General features: G+C 44.4%; 1 protein-coding gene across 4 annotated transcripts in view; it reads left to right on the forward strand.

Annotated features, from left to right (window-relative positions):
* Positions 1-1,670: 1,670 nt before the first annotated feature.
* eml5 (EMAP like 5) overlaps positions 1,671-21,155 on the forward strand; it is a 45,037-nt gene continuing 25,552 nt past the window's right edge. For all 4 annotated transcript variants that reach the window (XM_027019602.2, XM_027019603.2, XM_027019605.2 and 1 more), the window contains exons 1-5: positions 1,671-2,182; positions 12,932-13,091; positions 15,382-15,480; positions 16,194-16,262; positions 20,942-21,127. In XM_027019602.2, coding sequence (XP_026875403.2) covers positions 1,938-2,182; positions 12,932-13,091; positions 15,382-15,480; positions 16,194-16,262; positions 20,942-21,127 — 759 coding nt within the window. In that variant the 5' untranslated portion in view covers positions 1,671-1,937. The remainder of the gene's footprint in view (positions 2,183-12,931; positions 13,092-15,381; positions 15,481-16,193; positions 16,263-20,941; positions 21,128-21,155) is intronic.

Here is a 21,155-nt window from a genome sequence, read left to right on the forward strand (position 1 = left end):
CAGTTGTTAACAAACAAGCCATTTAACCTTATTTGGCACCCTTGGCTCTTGGATTCAAAACCTGTTTGTCTAGCAAGACATCAGGCCTGCCTCATTCCTTGTAAAATGAAAAATAAAAAAAAAGTTAATGGGCCCATATTCTACATATTTTATATTTTTATATGATGCCCAATTAGAACATTTATTTGGCTTTTTGTTCCAAAAAAATATCAGAATTAATTTTTGCCTAACTATTTTCCAACCTCTCTCTATCCCTAAGAAGTATCAGGCTCTTTGTGGTACTGTGCCTTTAAGATGGAGGGAGGATAAGTTAGCCCTGTTCTGATTGGTTGTCTTGTATCGTGCCTCTCTCAGCCGAAACACCGGAGAACTGGCGTAAGTGGGCGGGGCTACAATGAGCAGGCAGAAATATGTAAATGAGCTCGAGCTCGTTCTCGTGACATCCGAGAAAGTGATTTCATGTTTTTGCCGCTTTCGTGACCACGTGGGAAATGGGGACGTTTCCGACTCCCAAATAGGAAAGATCCTGTTGAACGGCCAGACGTAGCGCAGTTCCTACCAAGAAAGTAGGAGTTTTCCGAGAACTCCCGACACCTCCGATTTGAGATTCTGTGACCTTATTTCTAAATGGCAGCGCTTATAGGGAAAAGTGAGAATATCTAAGAGCGTCGGTTTACTTTTAAGCACTCTTTCAAGTTTCACATGGTATAATACTGATTGATACTTTGATAACCGAAAGATGAATTAGTTTTCTGCAAGATGTTTTTGATCAAACTGATGTCAATATTCGGAGCTGTTACCGGTGTCTTGGGCTATTACATCCTCTTATAAATAAACCAGCCTAACAACTCTTTATTTCCTGTTTTTGTAGACACTACCGTGAGATTTTTTTAAATATACAACTGAATAAGATTTTCCGGTATCCAGATAAATAGACTAATGTTGATTAGCGGGGCAAAATGATCCTTCTGCACTGCTCATCTCACGTTGAGCGGGTAGCGCGTAAAGACTGTAGGCCTGTATTTCCCTTCATGCACGCTCAGCAGCAAAACACGCGCCGGTTGCCTGTGAGCGTGCGTGTTCATGACTTCAGACGCGTGAAGTCGCGTGCGTGCTTTAATGTGGGAAGCAGGTCCCGGTCGTCGGGAATGCAGCATTAGATTCCGCACGTGGGCTATATGGACTCGGTGAGTGAACGGTGTATTTTGAAACTTTAAAACAGTATTTACAGATGCCTTCAAAATTCTTTCTCTCAATTAATTGCCCGATAGGGACACTTTAAAGACACTTTTGGAAGGGTCTAGGTTGTTTATAAAATACCCTGTTACCCTGTTGTGCCTGCCATTTTGCTTTTTTTTTTACAATTTAAAGAAGAAGAAAATAAACATTGTTATCCCCAAGGAAAGGAAGCCTACCGGCCAATTAAAGTAATACAGCGGTAGGACCCTTAGACCTGTGGATAAACTCGCGTTCGTCCTGTGGCAACCCCTCTGACTGCCACCATTGGTCTGTAAAGCTGTCAGTCAAGAACACATAGTGGATGTCAAAGGGTCTGGTTGGCTAGACTGAATATCCATCACTGTTACTGCTTGTGATTGGGCGGTCCTAGTTCAACGGTACCGAAAGAAACAAAAAAAAAAAAACATTTCAGGATCTGACAAGACAGAAGAGCAAAAGCTCCCGTCAGGTTCAGGAGGTACGCAGGGAGACCTTGCTCTTGTGAAGGAAGGCACAAGGAAGACTTCTAAAACATTAATAGTTAAAAAAAAAAACACAAATACGAACGGGGACCGTAGCGGAATGCAAAGGAAACGAAGTTGAGCAGAGGACCTGGTGTGAAAATGTCCGAGCGCTTCTCCGTAGCCGGACCGGTGGCTCTGACGGCGGACTGAGCGGGTGGAAAGGCTGGATGTGGAGGGCTCATTGTATCCCCGTGAATGAAAAGACACCAGCAGTTCGCTCCCGAGGGGAAAAACGACAAGAACATGGCTGACAGAACCGCTCCGACCTGTCAGCTGCGGCTTGAATGGGTTTACGGCTATCGGGGACACCAGTGCCGCAACAACCTGTACTACACGGCGGCGGGTGAAATAGTGTATTTCGTAGCCGGTGTAGGAGTTGTGTACAATACACGGGAGCACAAGCAGAAATTCTACCTGGGCCATACCGACGACATAATCAGGTAGGCGAACCCGGCAGGTGAACGTTTAAGCATGTAGAAACTATAACGTTAGTCTAGAACCGCGTCCACCTAGTAAAGGAGTGCTTATATAAACAGGTCGCAGGTGCGACTCGGTCTGGACAGGTGAGGCGGGTTCCGGTAACCTTCAGGTGTTTCCTTTGCTGGACAGCGCCAGCGCGGCGCGAGCTGAGGAGCAGCAGCGGGTCCGACACGCGACTCCACGGCTTCATGAGTCTCGTGACGTTTGCACGTCGTCGGGAGCGTTTTAGCGCGTGTGTGTGTTTGTTTGTTTTGGACGTAATGAAATGGCGCAAACATCTGTAGCGTTATTTGTAGGCAAAGCGCAGCCCTGCGTACAGTTATAAAAGCGCGTCGGATTTTCGGATTTTTCGAGTCGTCCGCGCCCGCTCCTCCCTCTCTGCTCCGTCTTTGAAAATCCAGTGACTTCTTCCTCTGGCTATTGCACAAATAAACACTTTATACTTTTTACTTTGTGGCACCTCATAACAGAACGTCTTGTAAGTTGTTAATTAGATTTTGGTCATTTTAATAACCTGCAGGCCCGTTCAGTAAACATACTTTTTATACCCTTGTTGTTAGGTTTGATGGCAGATTAGTCTATCGTAAATTTGTCTGTCTATACACGGCTACATTTTGCAGTTATTAGAACCGCTCATAAAGTCTGCATCCGCGTTCATGATATTCTCCTCTCCAGACCACTTGCTCCAGTATAGCATATGCATACGTTGTCCTAATAATTGTGGTAAGGGGCAGCTTTATACTCTGGCACTAGTCAGCTGGCTCAATCCTCCATTATTCATTAGGTTAGAAAAAAAGACGTTGCAGTACCTTTCAGCTGTGTGGGCACAGGCCTATGTATGTATCTCTGTAGGCACTTGTGTGTAAACATGGGTAATATCTGCGTGTGTTTTAAATGTACTTTCTTAGATCAGTCAATATGGGTGAAATACTAGTGCTGAGGTATTGAATGCTTTGATTAGGGTTCAGTTAGTTTGCTCCTGTTAGGGTTTTGTTCCGTACAGCGCCACACTGTAGTCCAACTGCTAGGAAGAGACCAAGTCAGACAGTGTAGTTGGGTTCAGACCAGGAGCTGGTTTGCGAGGACGAAGTGACATTTGAGTCACATGGCACTGGGATCTATCACTGAATGAAACAGGTAAAGAACATTCCCAGACTAGGGCTAGACTGCATGGATGAAAACGGAGCATGGAAACGTCCTCGTATAGTGCGCAAGTTTGGAGATGTGCGCTGTCCGAGTGGAGACCAAGCAGTCACTGAAAGCAGATGTGCCTCGTGTTTCTGATATATGTGTGTGTGTGTGAGTGTGAGTGTGTGTGAGTGTGAGTGTGTGTGAGTGTGAGTGTGTGTGAGTGTGTGTGTGTGTGTGTGTTCATGTGTGCCAGTTCAGATGTCTCATGGGTGTTTGTCCTTCTCTGGTGACTTCTGTGTCATGAGCTTCTGTGACGATTGTCGTCCACTGTTCATGCGTATAAAATGGCTTCATACGGAGCCCTACCAACTATTGTATTTTGTCTTTTATTGAAAAAAATAATGCCTCTATGAATAGGGTTTATTTTATAATATAATACAAAAAATACTGTGTGTGTGTGTGTGTGTGTGTGTGTGTGTGTGTGTTTGTGTGCGTGCGTGTGCATGCATACGTGCACCAGTGAGGCTGGTTCTGTTTTCGTGTCAGTGTTTATTTATGCGTTAGTGGTGGTTGCCCTGGAGTAGGTCGCTTGGTGGAAGGTACACCCACTGCTCAGCTGAAGATATTGAACAGGTCTCCTTTTTCTGTAAATCACATGGAGCAGAGAGAGAAATATAAATGTGTCCTTCCTCAGACAACAGAGGTTTTGTTGATCTTCAAATGCCAATTAGCCTTACTGAGGACATGTTGATTTCACATGTTCATATACACAGAGGTCTGTGAAGCAGTTTGGTGTATGAAGCTTAACTTAACTTGAACTATGCAAAATGTAGGGTTACCTTGAATGTGGTCCTTATGTAAGTTACACATCTCTTATAAGGCTACACCCTGGAGCGTTTTTTTTTTTCCATCCAGGGGTTAAAGTTAGAGATAAATAAAGTTATTACCAATCTTAAGTTAAGTTATTACCAATCTTAGAAGAGACGATTTAAAACTAAAGCATCTTATCCGCAGTGTAAGTCTGTGTTGGACTACAGAGCCGTACATAAAGATACTTACGGATGTGCAGTGCATTTGTGAAATGAGAGCCCGGGGCAAACTCGAGTCTGCAGGTATGATTTGTGTGTGTATGAGATAAATGTTGGGTTAATTGGTCCCTGCTGCATGCACTCCTGACGGTGACTTGCCCTCAGGATCAGGTGTCTGTCAGCTGAAGACGCTCCGCATATAGAGAAGAGTGAATGAAAGGAGATGTGGGAGCATGAATGAAAGAGGAGAGGAAAGGGCCAGGGGAGGGGCTGAATGAAACCAGCTGCTTCTGCAGATGCCCTCATGGGTGTAGACTGCATCACATAACGTTCCGACATGTTTCATCGGTGACGGAGGAATGAGACGTGCGTTATCCACAGTGCACCACGGGCGCTTTTCGAGTTGGCATGAAAATGCACGACTTCGAATGCTTATAATTCTTGAATAATAATTCCCCACCGTTGGGCGACTATGGAGATGACATCCCGTCAGGAAATGTTAGGAGCACCCTGATCCCTGCTAGAGATCAAATGATTTATTGATAAAGGGACAAAAGGCCTTTCAGCACAATGGCTTCATCCAAGCCACGGCTGGCAGGGCTTTGTTCAGCTGCGTTTATGGGATGTGGATCTACGTTCTGGTGTGTGTACGTGTGCGCGTGCATGCACTCAGGCCGGGTGGGGGGAGGTGGGTTGGAGGATGATCGTGTGTCATTACGTGATCATACGCTCAAGCTCTCTCTCACTCTCTCTAATTGTCTCTCTCTCTCTCTCTCTCTCTCTCTCCCTCACACTATCTCCCTGTCTCATGCTCACCTCCCCACCTCTCGCCATGATGTCTTATCACGTGGTGGTTGTGTCCTTGTCTAATACCCTTGTTTTTAGCTGTCGCCTGTTGCTCGTACCTTAATGGTATCGATGAGCGAGCGTGCAGACGTGCCTGCCAGCCTGTGTGTGTGTGTGTGAGGACATCCGATCAAAAAAAGAAAGCATTTCACTTTTAGCACTGGCGTGATGGTGTACTATCCAAGTGTGAAGCCATGTGGGTGTTAGAAATGAATGTTTGTGTGTGTGTGTGTGTGTGTGTGTGTGTGTGTGTGAGCGTATGTGCACATTAGTGAGCCTGTAGGGGACTCTGTGGCTGTGTTGGAGCTGTAGATTTCTCAGCCCACAGAGGAACACTTGGTTGGGGGGCAGAAGTGTGCTGGCATGGCTACAGAATACACACCTCAACCAAGTGCACAGCTGCTGCTGTTTACTTGTTTACTTTCACCTTTATGCTTTATACTTACATGAGCGCATGTGCAGAGATCGTGGGCTGTAACTGCTTGTATTGTAGACAGTGACATACTTATTGAATAGCTTCTGCACATAATTGTGTGAACATATAGTCATATAGCCTTTATCATGTGTACACTGTGGGTGTACTAATGGGTGGATGCACGTGTATGTGACGTTTGTGCATGGATCTGTGTGTATTTTGTGGACCCAGCGAGCGTAATTCAGTCGTGCACGCGTGAGCCCATTACTGTGATGTTAATGCGTGGTGACTGCTCACTCGTACCTACTGGTTCCACAGTGATTAGGCAGGCTTCCCCCATTACTGCCCTGGTCTAGCCCTGCGAGAAGGGAATCCTCTCTCTCTGTGTGTCTCTCTGACCTGCTCAACTGCTATAGCCTTTGGTGCAGCACACACTTTCCAGTCATTCATTCATGTATTCTCTCAAAGCTCCTTGTCTGATCTCTGCCTCACCCCCATTCCCATCTTCCCCTTGTGCTGTACTACACACACATTGTGACGGCAGCTCTGGGTAATGCACCCTTTAAGTGTGTAAGCGTACTCCCTGGCAGAGTGTGTGTCTGGCGTGTGAGAGCGGGGCGTGACAATGGATCGTGTCATTGCCAGGAGTGCCAGTCTTTGTTCAGGAAGGGGAACCTGGCTGCCAGCGGGAGAGAGCTCGATTACCTCTGTTACCTAACACACGCGGCCGAGATCTCCACTGCCCACCTTCTCCTCCCCATTACACACAGGTTTCACTCGCTTGCCTCTCACTTTCACAGACGATCGTCCTGCAGTTACTGCAGGTTGGCTGAGACTCGCCTGTACACGTTTATAACGCAGTCACAGCCGATCACACGGGCACCATCACACCCGTCGCTCACCCTGCCTCAAGCACAAGCACTCTCGCAGCCTGGCGTTTAGCGGACAGGTGCAGAACGCGGTGGCACGTTATTGGTTGTTGCGATTAACCGTGCTCTACAGGAGACATGGCAACCACTGCTGAATTCTTGAAATGTGATCATCCTCCTTTTCATCGTAATCCACAGCTAACAAGGTGACTGCTGCTTTAGCGTGTCTCTGATCTGTGTTGTCATTTTTGTGCATGAGTGTATCTGTACATAGCTGAGAATGAAGCATTCAAATACTGTAAAATGTATTTTTGCTGCATTTTAGCTGACACTTTTATCCAAAGCGGCTTTACAATTATGATTGAATACACCTTGAGAAATTAAATTAAGAGTTAATGGCCTTGATCAGGGGCCCAACAGTGGCAACTTGGCAGTGGCGGGGCTTGAACCAGCGACCTTCCCATTACAACTAAAGTACCTTAACCGCTGAGTCGGGCCGGGTCGGGTCATGTCTTACCTGCTCTGTTTGCCTTGGGTGGCTTCATCATCTAGTGACCTCTAATCTCTGTGAAACCATCCGTTTTCAGTTCCAGAATGAGCGTCAGTGTGAAGTTGGAGTGAGTCAGATGGATTATGTGTGCCACGCATGATGCCATAAATAGGGTATATCCCACCTCATCCATAACCTGTTGTTTCATTAACAAGAAGTAAATGACTGACTTGTATGTGAGACACACTCTTCCTTCACCATCAGATTCACTTGAAGTTTTGATGGGTAATCAAGTAACTGAAATTGAGGCTTAGTGATTATTGAACTTCACATCTATATAATTGTCTAGTTACTGTTCATGTTCAGTGTTAAGTTGATTCGTTCATCCAGGTAATGACATTTGGACCAGTATTCAGTAAATCAAACTTTCCAGTTACTTGCCTTGTCTATTACAGATTCTCTTCAGACGTTCTTGGTTTTCTTGCTGTCTGTCTGTGAGTTTCTTAACCTGGGAGCTGAAAATAACCTATATTACCTTCTAAGCTCATCCCAACTGGTGGGATATCAGTTTGACCATTCATTTGTGAGTCCAGGTGGATGTGTCCTGCAAACCAAGGTTAGGTCAGGCATGGCTTTAGGCTGTGTATGTCCAACTTGCGTTCCCAAACCCGACTCAATCTCCTGTTTCCAGGGCGACCCTCTCCAGATTCAGCTAGGGTTTTTTTGTTTTCCGTTCGCGGCCTCCCACCCTCATCCGATATATCCAAACACTTTCGCCCACCTTCCCATGCATTAATTTGTCCGCCTATCCAGGCAGCTAGACTCGGAGTGAAAAGCTACAGCACGGCTCTCTCACTGATTTTGGGCTTTTGTGCTGCCCGCTGTAGCCGACCACTGCAGGCACGTCCACCAACTAAAGTTCTGTCGATCCCATTAGCTAATAGAGCAGCAGTATTGCAGTAAACCATACATCACACAGGCTGAGGGCCTCCCCTTATTAGTGAATGAAATTAATCACTGTATACAGTCAGTGAGAAAGAGAACTGTGTGGAGGTGGCACATAGGAAAAGAGCTGAATCAGGCTTATGATACTGTTTCTCAGAGGTCACGCAAATTGTGGACGCTAGTTGTAATGTTGGCTACGGTTCTGACTCCGTTAGAAACTGACCGAATGCTGTGGGGAATGAGGCAGCTTCTCTTGGCCCACAGACTGCGCGAGGTTCAGATAACGCTACAGCACTACCAGATACACACACACACACACACACACACACACACACACACACACACCGTGCATTGTGTTGGCTTTGAGAATTGTGTACTGCTATAGCTAATATGACTACACAATATTATCTGATTTGAAGCCTGAATGAAGTCATTTTTATGTGAAAAAGCACAATGTCAAGATTTTCGCATTTCACTGTCATTGTGAATGGGCACCGCAAAAATCCCTAAATACATGGCTACACACACACACACACACACACACACACACACGGACATTCTCACTATATGCTATATGCGTCAGGGTCAGAAGAACGTCGTATAATGATTGTGTTTTGATCGCACATTTCTTTTACTCATGCAGGCTGCCAAGTGCCAAGTTCCCTTTTGATATTTAAAAGGCATACTTTTTTTAACTTAAGGCAAAGATTTTTAAAAATGATTATATGTAGGCTTAGTGTAAATGTGAGATGTGGTAGCTGAACCATGTCATTTTCCTTCATGATTGGCATGTTTTAGTTTTTAGAATTAGTTTTTAGTGAGTAGATGTAAGGGGAGTGTGTGTAAATGGGGATGGTCACTCTGATTGGCTCCCTCTGACCCTGTGCCTGGTCTGGGGGAGGGGCTTGGAGTTCATCCTCTGACTGTTCTTTCACACTGAGCACACTTGATCATCCTGATTGCTGGAATCTCCACATGCAGGTGGATGTTGAAGGTGAAGCACTCATACGCAAACTCGGGAGACCTGCCTCAAGGAGTAAATTATAGGTTTCATGTTGAAGCTCAAAGGAGTCATGCATTTGTTTTTGTTTTTTTTGTTTGCCAAGGTAGCTGGTGTTGTTTGGCACTGGATGAATACAGTTCAGGCTGCTGATCTAAATTCACCTTGCCTTAACTTATTCCTCTTAACCACAGCTAAACTCTAATTCTATGCATATTTGCAAGAACCGTCTCACCTTGTGTTCCGCGGCAATATCTTATTGTACATTAGACATGTAAAGGAGGGTGGAAAGTAGACAATGAGGAAGGACAAAGATGGATCCAGACGGCTTGAAATTGTGCCAGTGGCCCAGAATGCACAGTGCCTTTGTTCTATATTTAGGTTCAGATGTTTGAATTCTTTGAGGGCAGGATTGTGACTGGTGACAGCCTTCCAGGTGTTTTCCCTATAATGATATGCAGGACAGGTTGTTAGACACAAGCCCCTGCCTGCAGGCTCGGTTTCACCTGCTCACTCAAAATATTGTAAAATTTAATTTAAAAAAAAGAATAAAATTAATCAAACAAGAATAAAAAATACATTAAAGACTTCTCACAGGCAAGAGCTGTCCGAAAGTCACCATCAGGGATTTAGAAATAATGAGTGCAGTTGAAGTAGTCATTAAAAAAGGGGGAAAGTAATAAAAAGGTGAATTGTCACTGTGCATAAAGAAAAATACCAAAACAAGCAAGCAATGGCATAAAGAATGACATTTAAAAGCTTCCAATTTATTCACTTATTCCCTTGTTTTTATTCTTAGGTGGGAAACATAGTCAGATTTCTTAAACAAGGCATCTAAAAAACATAAGGAATGCGAACACTGTCGTTTGAACTACAGAGGGCTCCCAAAGCGCCGCCTGTGGCTTTAAAGCCGAGAGAGCTCAGACAGCAGCGCGGCGGTGCTCTGCGCCGGTCGGCTCTCACGTCTGCAGGCAGCCCTCCTCTTCTCTGCTGCTGTTTTGAATTACCCTGGCAGGCTCAGAAACGTCTCAACCTGCAGCTTGGGCTGCAGGATCAGTGGGACAAACACGAGCTCACAAAGCATGAGATGGAGTAGAATAAAAGCAACAGGGACGTGCACTGAGAGCGCTCGAGGTTTCCTCTTTGAGAGTGGAAGAAAAGGGGCTTGCTTTGGCTCTAGATACTCAGAAACTCTCTCTCTGTTTTATGTCAGCACAGCGTAGTTTGTTTAGGACGCTTTTAGGTTTTTATGCTTAGTTGCTGTGTATTTTGATATGCTGGGGTTAAAGTGGGCCAAGCTCCATCAACTCACTTTCTGCCCATGATCGTTAGTCCTGTTTACTTTTCTTACTCTTGTAAAGTGTTCATATACAGTTTCAGAAGGGAAAAAAAAGAAAAGAACCAGTGCAGGCCTTCTTTGCACAATGGGCGTTTCAGCTCAGTGCTGATGTGATGTAGCTCTGACCCCATTTGCCACATGACCTTGTGGATAATGCCTGGTCTTCCTCTTGGTGAGAGATTTTCAGTGGTCCATGATCTCCAGGCTGCAGTACTGAACTCCTCACCTTTGTATCATAACACCTTTTACCTTTTTTAAGCTGATTTTTGTGCACTCATGCTTGCAACAGCACAAGGTTTGTCCATACCTTGTTTCCAGGTCCATACGTAATCACACGGCTCTCTGGAGTAGTGACTGTTTGTGCAATCAAACATGTTGACCGAAAGTCTGGGTGATTTTACTAAGAACATAAAAGGATTCTTGCCTAGTCACTTTGCTACGTGAGTTATTATAGGCATGTTTGTTCAAGTGTTAATTCCGGCTTGATTTCTGCAGCTGAGTAAGGGGCTTCAACATCTGTAACCATCCCCCATGGAATAATTCGGGGTGCTTCATGACCCAGCGACAGCACTGAGCTTGTTCTCCGGGGGGGAACAATCAGTATTCAGATTCTCCACCCTGGTCACTGTGAATTCGAGCTGGGAATAGTTTATTTCAAGGCATAATCGTTGAAGATAAGGTTTGCAGCTGCCCTACCCGACTAGGATGTTGTGGCGAAGTGATTTACAGTAACAAGTATACTGTATACTGATATCCACCCTCGCATCGATCCAGGTGAAGGAAATTGATGGAGACCATTTAGAAGGTTTGCGACGTCACTATTTTTGTGCTCTGCTGTTACCACAAGGCTTTTCTTTCAGGCAGACACGAGCTTTGTTGAGAAAATACGTGACATCAGATTGTAGTTAAGCCCGAAAGATGTGGTCACGTGCGTGCAGTGTTATGTGTTCAGCATTCTGGTGTCCCATGATGTTGTGCAGTTCATGCAGAACTTCTGTTCTACGCTCTCCAGACATCACTAACTGTCCCCGAGCCCTCAACCTGATGCAGAACTCCAGTAGCACCAGCTGTTAGCTCGTCCCATTCACTGAGATGGACCGTTTGTCTTTGAGCTGATGGCAACCTTGCAGCTTCCACTCAAACAAATGGTTTTATGGATCAGACTTGTGTACCTCTCTCAATGATTTTTTTTTTTTGCTACTGGGACAGTAGCCTCTGTTCTGATGCAGACTGGATTGCCTGTGAAACTGACAAACTTAGACTGACTTCCCTCTAAACGAGACAACCATAAAAAAATTCCCTGTAAATACTCCCTTAACTATGACGTAATCCTCATTTTTATACGTGTTTTTAAATTTCTTGAAAATGACTGTAATAAAACCGTTTTTAAAGCCTTTTCCCCCCCAAACATTTACAACAGTGCAACAAATGGCTGTTGCAGAAGCCCTCAAAAGTCAATCATACAATTCTGATTTCTCACACATCTCACACAAATATGCAACATGAGGTAAGCGAAACCTTTTAGTCTTGATGGGGGGGGGGGGGGGCGTGTGCTAATACTGTTCTGTGGGAAAGCCATGTTGTGCAGTCATGCTCTGATTCCCACGTTTAAACCCTCTAGTCCATCATAATTGAGAACTGAACCATTTCAGTCAAAAAGGCACGTCACTAAACAACACTTTGCCACAGTAATCACCCGATCATTCCTGGATGACGGGGTAGTTTTCAGGTCTTTTTTCCAATATTTTGTTTATGAATAGAGGCCAATGATGGAGGCATAATGAGCGTAAAAAAATCTCTGCCGACATAAGCAGGTATAACCCCTCTCTTCCTCCTTCTCACTAACCCACCCAGATAAACGACCCAAAGTAATGACCTTGAACAAAAATAATTACATTCCTTAAATAAATGAATTAAATAAAAATACAAATTTAAAAAAAGGTAGAAAATTAATAATTAAATGGAAATGAATTAAAACAAACTTCACACAAAACAAGAACTGGAGTGCTTAAGTCAGGGCACAACCATGACTGTATATCAAGGAGACAGAACGTGCAGGACCAGTGGGGTGATGTGACCCAATGTTTCCTGTCACATGACCATTTTACAGTCATGAGGCCTGGATCCACCATTTACCAAGACATGACTATGACTTCATCACAGCCCAGATACACACACACACACACACACACACACATACATACATATTACACTGGCTATTTTATCTCAGCTGCAGTTTGCTTCCCTATGTGGATGAGTTAAATTGCAGATAGCATTTTGTCCTGATTATCTCTGTCTTCTGATAACTTGAAGCCTTCCCCTCACTTTCACATCGAATACTGCAATACCAGAAGCAGCTCGTACATCCTTATTTTGTACTGCTAGTAAAATCCAGTGCAGGTCGGTAAACAGTAGTTTATTCCATGCCTTATATGTACAGCTTGCTTAAAGAGAAAATGTAACCAGTGAAGGTATAAGAACAATGAATTATCACAGGGAGTAGCTACTTCAAATACTTCTAGGGTCTAAAGGGTGGACAATTATTCAATCTTGCCTCAATCTCTCCTGCTGTGTGTGTGTGTGTGTGTGTGTGTGTGTGTGTGTGTGTGTGTGTGTGTGTGTGTGTGTGTGTGTGTGTGTCTGCAGCTTGGCCCTGCACCCAGAACGAGTATTTGTAGCCACTGGACAGGTGGGGAAAGAACCATATATCTGTGTGTGGGACTCCTCAACCATCCAGACGGTGTCCATCCTGAAGGAGGTGCACACACACGGCATCGCCTGTCTCGCCTTTGACCTCGACGGACAAGTAAGTGCTGGACTCTCATCTGTGCCGCATCTGTGGAAGCGAAAGCCAGATGGATCTTGTGTTGGGGGGCAATATGTTAAAACTGCACCCTAAGTGTAACATATCCTGCATGCACACAATTAGATGTTTCGTGACATTCCTCTCAATAGATCTATACTCTCATCATGACTGAGAAACTGCTGTCAGGCAAATCACACAAGCCTCTCGAGTGTCACATCTGTGACCACTTTGCTGGGGAATCTCTAACAAGCTGATTGACAAGTAGTGTGCCAGTATGTGTGAGAGGAAGCGCTGGCTTTTGAGCTGTATGAGTCAGTCTGAACCTCCTCCATCCTGTGATGCTCCGAACCAGCTCTTTTGCTCACCCAGCATGCACTCCGAAGACCAGCACGGTCCCTTCAGGAGCTGCGCTTAAGGCAGGTAAACAGATAGCAGGAGGGAGAGTCTTGAAAGGTCGATAAGTGACCACACTTCCAGCCTTCACTGCACACTCAGGGGTGCAATAGCACTTCTGTAAGATTGCTTAAGAGCAGATGGCAATCTGGCTGTTAAATGTAGTTTGTCACTTGTGGACACAGCCATAATACTTTCTGAATAACTGTGTGTTTTCACTGTTCTCTGCTTGTTTGCTTTTATATCTTCCTGTCATTTTTTATTTATTTTTTTTAATAGCACTTCCTACTAAGCCACAGCCAACATGTATTATATTGCCAAGCCAATGTAAAGAGCAAGGTTCAGATCGCAGTTACTTTCCTTATCTGAAAAGCACAGTACTGGCTACCTCCCTGACCACAACCCACCCGTTTAATAGACACAAATCTGTTCCATCGCAATGCTAAATCTTGCACGTCTCACAACAAAAGTGGGTTATTCCTTCGAGCTGAAGCGTTCCACCTCACCACAAACAGGAGAGTTTGTGACGTTGCTGAGTTGCCCTCGGTTTTATATTCTAATATATAATAATTTAATCGGGACATTGGCAAGAGGCGAAGTGAAAAGTTGAGAGAATCTTCATTCTGCATAACAGCATGACTCGAGCGAACTCGAAAATAAAAAGCTGACAGCAATAGCAACTCGATGCAAAGAATAAACGCAGGAGTGAAGCAGCGCTTGAGAGCAGGTAGAGGCGACGGCTCCAGGCGCAGGACAACGGCAGGTACCTGCAGGCTTAAAGAGTGTGGAGGATAAAGTGGGCAAACGTGGAACAGGTGTGTGCAGTAACACATAAGTGGGTGATTGGGACCATGGCAGGTGTGTGTGTGTGTGTGTGTGTATGGGGGTGTCCCTCATGCAGCGTGCCCAGCGCAGCATGAAAATCATATCATATGATTCTATATTTCTATATATATATTTTTATGTTAGCAGTTGCCTCACTGCTCCCAGGAGAGACATCACATTCCTGAGATCAATATGTTATGGCTCCCTGAGGTTTTAAAGCATTCTCAGGAGACTGGTTGCCCTCAGCAGAGTGAAGTCAGCGCATGTGGGACCAGAGAAAAGGCACTGCCCTAAGGCTTTAGGCTTGTTTTTATGTGCTATAACTTAGATAAGTGGAAGAGGAGCGTGTGAGAGAGATGCTGTCTCTGACACCATAGACGCCTCTAGTCGGTCTCCAGTTCGTAAACATGTCAGAGGTGTAGCATGAGGTGTAATGTTTGCTGCAGGTTGCTTCCCTTCACACTGCACCAGAGAGGAGCCTCACCGTGGTGGGTTATAGAACGCAGGGCGCCGGCTGTGCGTGACAGCTCCAGATCGACATGGCAAGGTCTATGAAATCACCAAATGACCGTCAGGGGTGCAACATATCGACTCCAGAGGAACTGGTGTATGGTGTATGCCAAACAGGGAATGAAATCATGGCTGATACAGAAGAAAATAAACCAGACTTGTGTGGTTGAGTGAAATGATCGCATGTGGTGCTTAGGAGCCGCTTCTTTGTGGGCAGGTCGTGCTACACATGAGGCTGCATATAGAGAGACATGAAGTCTTGATGTGACAGATCTCTGGTTCCAAGAACTGTGGCCATTCATGCAATCTTTCTTTGCATGTCCAAACGAAGATATATACATGAAGTGGTCAGAAGGTTTTCAGGAAAGGATGTACAATACAGGATGGTAGTCTTTTCTTTTTACAAAAGGTTAATGACTGTAATTATGCAAAAAGGGATTTAGATCTTTCAATTTGTCCTGAGCATTAGAAGCTCTGCCAGACGTGTGGGTGTAGTGCAGGGACAGCTCCTGCTGCAGGAGAACGCATATTGATCTGTATTGATCTCTTATGTCTTTTGCAGTGTCTGGTGTCTGTGGGTCTTGACTCCAAGAACACAATTTGTGTGTGGGACTGGAAGAAAGGGGTCACATTAGCTACTGCCCCTGGTCACACAGACAGGGTGAGGACACGCACAGACGCACACGCACAGGCGTCACACGCACAGACACAGGTGCACAGGCGTCACACGCACACGCACAGGCGTCACACGCACAGACACAGGTGCACAGGCGTCACACGCACACGCACAGGCGTCACACGCACAGACGGCACACGCGCAGGCGTCACATGCGCACAGGCGTCACACGCACAGACACAGGTGCACAGGTGTCACACGCACACGCACAGGCGTCACACGCACAGACACAGGTGCACAGGCGTCACATGCACACGCACGCGCACAGGCGTCACACGCGCACAGGCGTCACACGCACGGGCGTCAGACGCACACACACACGTACAGACGTCACAGCCCCAGTACAGGCAGCCATAAACAAGTAGGAGATGACTGAGTGTTTGTGCATCGTCTGAGAATCCACTTGGGGAATGAATTTCTGATTAAATGCCGTTAAATTTTAAATACGTGAAATGCAGTAGATTAATAAAATTTACTAGTTCTTGACGAAATTTTATTCTTTCTGACCACACACACACACACACACACAAACGCACATAAATAACACAAATTTCAGGATTTTTTTTCTTTGTTCATATGAAGGTAGCCTGTAGAAGGTAGCCTGAATCAGAGACTCCTAAATAGTGTTTTGTGAGTAGTAATTGCATGTTTAATAATCAACTAACACTTTCTTTTTCAATTTTGTTTTTTACAAAAAGATATTTGACATATCCTGGGACCTGTTTCAGCAGAGCAAGCTTGTGAGCTGTGGAGTCAAACATATTAAGGTACTTTTTACTTTTTCTCATTTGCCAAGAGACATCATCTTGTGTTATAAAATGTCTGACTTTGTGTCATTTTGCGTTTATAAATTTCTGTTTTTGTTGTCTATGCTGGTTTAACATTAATAATCAAGTAAACAGAGATAGGGGTATCCTATGTGTAATATTAGAACATTTTGTATAAAAACAGCTTGGTATTATTCAAACCTTTTTTATATAAAATATTGATTAGTTTGCTCCAAAGCCCAGCTCTCCAGTGAATGTAGGACTTGATTAAAGCAGTGAAATGGCTGTATCTGATCATTCTTTTTACATAGTTTTTTTTCAATTGTTTACACTTCTGTATTTTCTAAGAACCTTTCACACACATCACACACCTGTCCAAAGCAAAGACTGTTTTCTAAGTGGCATAATCTCTTTTGAACATGAACCTTTTGGCCAAGTGAAACACACTATTTGAGACTGCAAGGATATCAAAAATATCATGGAATCATCAAAGATGCTTGTGTGGAAATTAAGAATATTGTGCTTTGAGGTGTTAAAACAGGGTGAGTTAGTGATATGCTGTTTGAGTGCAAAGCTGAAATAGTGCTTGTGGATTGCACGGACATGGTTAAAACACCAGATGTGGTTAAAACACCAGGCTTTTTTATGCCGTACTTCAGTTTTAGTATTCGAACATCTGGGAAAAATACATCCATGAGCCAGAAATAGGTCAGGGAAAGAATGATTAGGAGACACGTCTCATGTCTCTGCCTGTCCTGTTCATGATGGGAGCAAAAATCTCTTTCTTCCTCTATTCCTCTCTGGAGAGGTGAACGTCTATGATGGTACGCTTTGTTATGGGTCTGAAAAGTCTCTGCTGATTCAAGTCTCTACTGTTTGGCATATTGAAGGACATGAAGAGTGTGGTGTGGCTTTTCAGCGAGTTTAACACAGCCCACAGGCAAATGGCAACGGAGACGAGTGGATCCTGGACATGGAGGGTTTTGTTCGTGTGGGGTTCTTAACCAAGTTGTCCTCTCTGAGTGTCTCAGAGTACAGCATGAAGGCTCAGAGCAGTCACAAACAGGGATGTATTTCTGCTACAGTATTGTGGAAACTCTTTTGAGATATTATTGTGTTTGTGATCAGAGAGGAAAAGTTGTGTGTGCTGGTTTCTCAGGATTGTGTGCACCTGAGTAAGACTTTCTAAGACCTAAGTGTTGTTATTTTCTGTCCATTCATGTAGCAGGTGACTTCATATGTTGTTTGTTTGTTTGTTTGTTTTTCTGGTTTTGTGTTATGTCATCCAAGTAAATCACATGATGCATAATTCCTTTTTAAAGAATGGCGAACTGTTACCTTCCCACTATGTCCTTTACATCACTTCCACTAATCCACTTCCTATCCAGCTAATCATGTGTCTGTCTGTCTCTCTCTCTCTCTCTCTCTCTAGTCCACCTTGCCCATATTCCATAGTACAAGGATAGTGCAGCAGTTGTTCCTTTGATTCCCGAGTCCTGAGCCATGTCCAATTACCCCCCACTCCACCCCCAGAGCTTCCAGGGACAGTGCTCGGTCAGCAGTTATATCGCTCCATGCCTGGCGGAGATTTAGCCTGGAGTAGCCCCTCCCCCTTCCTCTATCACTTCCTCTTTGAGAGCCTGCCGTGGGGAAAGATGGAGGCTTTTGGAAACAGGCTTCTCTACCACGCTATAATTACTTCTGGAGTGACTGGGGACATTGGCTGCTGCCCAGTTTATTCATGTTAGAAGGTACACTTGGGTATCGTTGCATTTTTAGATGACCGTGTAATGGCGATGGTTAATTGTCATGTCCTTGATCCATCCTGAGAAGTTGCGTGCTGTGTACCTGTGTGCGTGTTTGTGTCTGTGTATGTGTGGGTTTGCTTCTGCAACCTCTGGAACCTTACCCTGGGATTTCTTTATATTGGTGCTTTAAACACACACACACACACACACACACTCTCTCTCTCTCTCTCTCGTCTCAGAGGAATTGGCTGTTAAGCTGCACTGAGCTGATGGAGGAGAGATTGTACTGGTAAACTGAAAGATACCCCTCTAGAACATTGTATCACATGCCTACTGCATTCTTAACCAGGGCAGGCCACCCCACCGCACGCTGTTCCTGGCCCCCCCAATTACAGAAAACTTACCTCATTTTTCAGTTCTTCCATGCAGTGTGGTATTCATAATTTGCAATATAGAATACTGCCACATGCAATAAAAGTCATGGGACATTATTTAGTTTAGTTTTCATGGACTAGACATAGGGTATATTGGATGTGTCAGAATGCGAGGCTAAACTAAATCAAAATGCACTACACGTTATATATGTGAGGAGAAGGATGTGCAGAATGGAACATGCAGAAGACAGGGCCTCTGTCTGTGCAGTGCAGAAATACAGCGAGGCCAGAATTGCATGCGTGCGTGCGTGCATGCGTGCGTGCGGAGAGGCTTGGTAGATAAATAGCAGTGACTCACTTTGATTATGTTAAAAGCTTTTCCAGAGAGAAGCCAAATCCTGTGAATCAGTGAGGCTCTCCGCCTGCGCTGACATGCTCGTTAGTGGGCCAGACTCTGGCTCTCCCTCTCCATGGGTTTCACATTTCTTTCCCCTTTTAAATCTTTTCAGAGTATTTTGTAAAGGCCTTACGTCCTGGAAGTCTTAAGGTTTATTCAACTGCCTACTATATTATAAACCATGCTGGACTGTCAGTAATTGGAGCAAAAAAACCATACCCCTTATTTATTTTTAATAAGATCTCTGTATGTATCTGCAGCTCCTGACTGTTGAGCACAATAGTACAGGATAATCCAGTCTGAGGAGAAGCTTCACAATGAAAACGACCTTGGGTATGTGAAAGGCTCTATAGTTGAACATTAGTCTAACAACTGGTATACCATAGCAACCAGTTAGAGACCCCCAGCATAGCAACCACACATCATCACCTGGGGTTTCATAGAAACCAGCTAGCAATAGTATAGTAGTCACCTGGAACACCATAGCAACCACAGAGCAAGACCATAGCAACCACCTTGGACACGATTGCAACCACATAGCAATGGTAAAGCAGTTACCTGGAACGCTATAGCAACCATCTAGCAAGACCATAGCAACCACCTTGAACTTCATAGCAACCACCAAGTAACTACCTAGGAATCGCTTAAGCTATGCAATCATTCTACATTTCCTTCAGGAATTGCGCACATGCAATGCGCAATCACTATGGTTATAATATTCCATATTATGGCATATTATTTTTTTTAAACATTTTTTCCTGCTGGATTTTTGTCCGCTAACAATTTTTGTCCGACAGTTTTCGAGATGTTGACATGGGACCAAGTCCGGAATGTTCTCTCTGATCAGGAAACATGTGCCTGTATAAAGCTTTTTGACTGGAAGTGTGGTTTGTGCATAACAACCTTTTTTTTTTTTTTTCAGATTTTTTCCCAATAGGAAGTAAATGGTGGAAGGTTCAGAACATTCATAAACACTAAAAAACAGTACTAACTATGTATTGATACTGGTATCAATCAATGGCATTGCAACCGCTTAACCCCTAGCAAACACTTCAGGTACCATAGCAACCACATGGAACATCATAGCAACCAGTTAGCACCATCATATCAACTGATAAACAACCAGGTAGCAACCACCTGAGATTCCGTAGCAACCACCTAGCAACAGTACAGCAGTAACCTGGAAGGCCATAGCAACCACCTTGAACTCCATAGCAACCACCTGGAAATCATTTAAGATGTGGAATCTACATTTTCTACAGGAAATGCACGTTCCTAGTTATTATTATTATTATTATAATTATTATTATTATTATTATTATTATAGGACTAAATGCTCTTTTTCTTAAGGTTCTGCATGTTCATCACAGGTTCAAGACTGAAACACACACTAGTCAAAAGGGATGATTTTGTGTGTAGTGTTAAGACTCCTACTACTTTGATGTCTAGAGGCTTAAGCAACTCCGCGGCTGAAGGGCTAAATGGGGGTGTCGGTTTGCTGAATCCGAGGATGAATATGTTTCCTCACCTATAACTCAGCCCTGTCACTGACAGGGCACGCTAAGGGTACACACAAAGATGACCTTGTTGCTCTTATGCTACATGCTCAGGCAGATGAATGACCTTAAAAATGCACGCTCTCCCTCTCTCTCACACACGCACACACACATGCATCATGATGCTCTATCAGATAAGTGTGTGTGACCTAGAAAAATGGAAGTGTCTTACTCTTTTTCTCTCTTACACACACACACACACACACAGAAAAATCAGTCTTAAACCATGAGCTAATTGCTATGCTCCAAGTGTCTTCATGTGTTTTATAAGTTTTCTCTGAATTCAGATCATGCTTGTGCATCTCAAAGACCAGCTTTATTAATGGAACCACAGAATGTGTGTGTGTACATTTGTGTCCTATAGCAGAAATGTGTGTGTGTGTGTGTGTGTGTGTGTGTCTGTGTCCATCCACAACATCCCATCTGTTACATACAGATTCATATTCTTCATAAGCAGAACTGTTTACAATGATGCAATGTTGGGTGTTTTAAATATAAAAGTTGCAGAAATTCATATTCAAATTCAGATATTAAAGAGTTCTGAAGTTTGTGAAAACTTTCTCTGCCCTCTCTCTCTCTCTCTCTCTCTCCCCCCTCCGCTCAGTTCTGGAGTTTGTGTGGGAACTCTCTGACCCCCAAGCGCGGCATGTTTGGGCGGATGGGCGAGCTGCAGACCATTCTGTGTGTAGCCTGCGCCAGAGAAGAGGTCACCTACTCGGGGGCCTTGAACGGAGACATCTATGTCTGGAAGGGCATCAACCTGATGCGCACCATCCAGGGGGCACACTTGGTAAGCCACTGCAATGACCTGTCAAGGA

The sequence above is a fragment of the Electrophorus electricus genome, chromosome 13 (genome assembly GCF_013358815.1).
Source record: "Electrophorus electricus isolate fEleEle1 chromosome 13, fEleEle1.pri, whole genome shotgun sequence".
Taxonomy (NCBI): Eukaryota; Metazoa; Chordata; class Actinopteri; order Gymnotiformes; family Gymnotidae; genus Electrophorus; species Electrophorus electricus.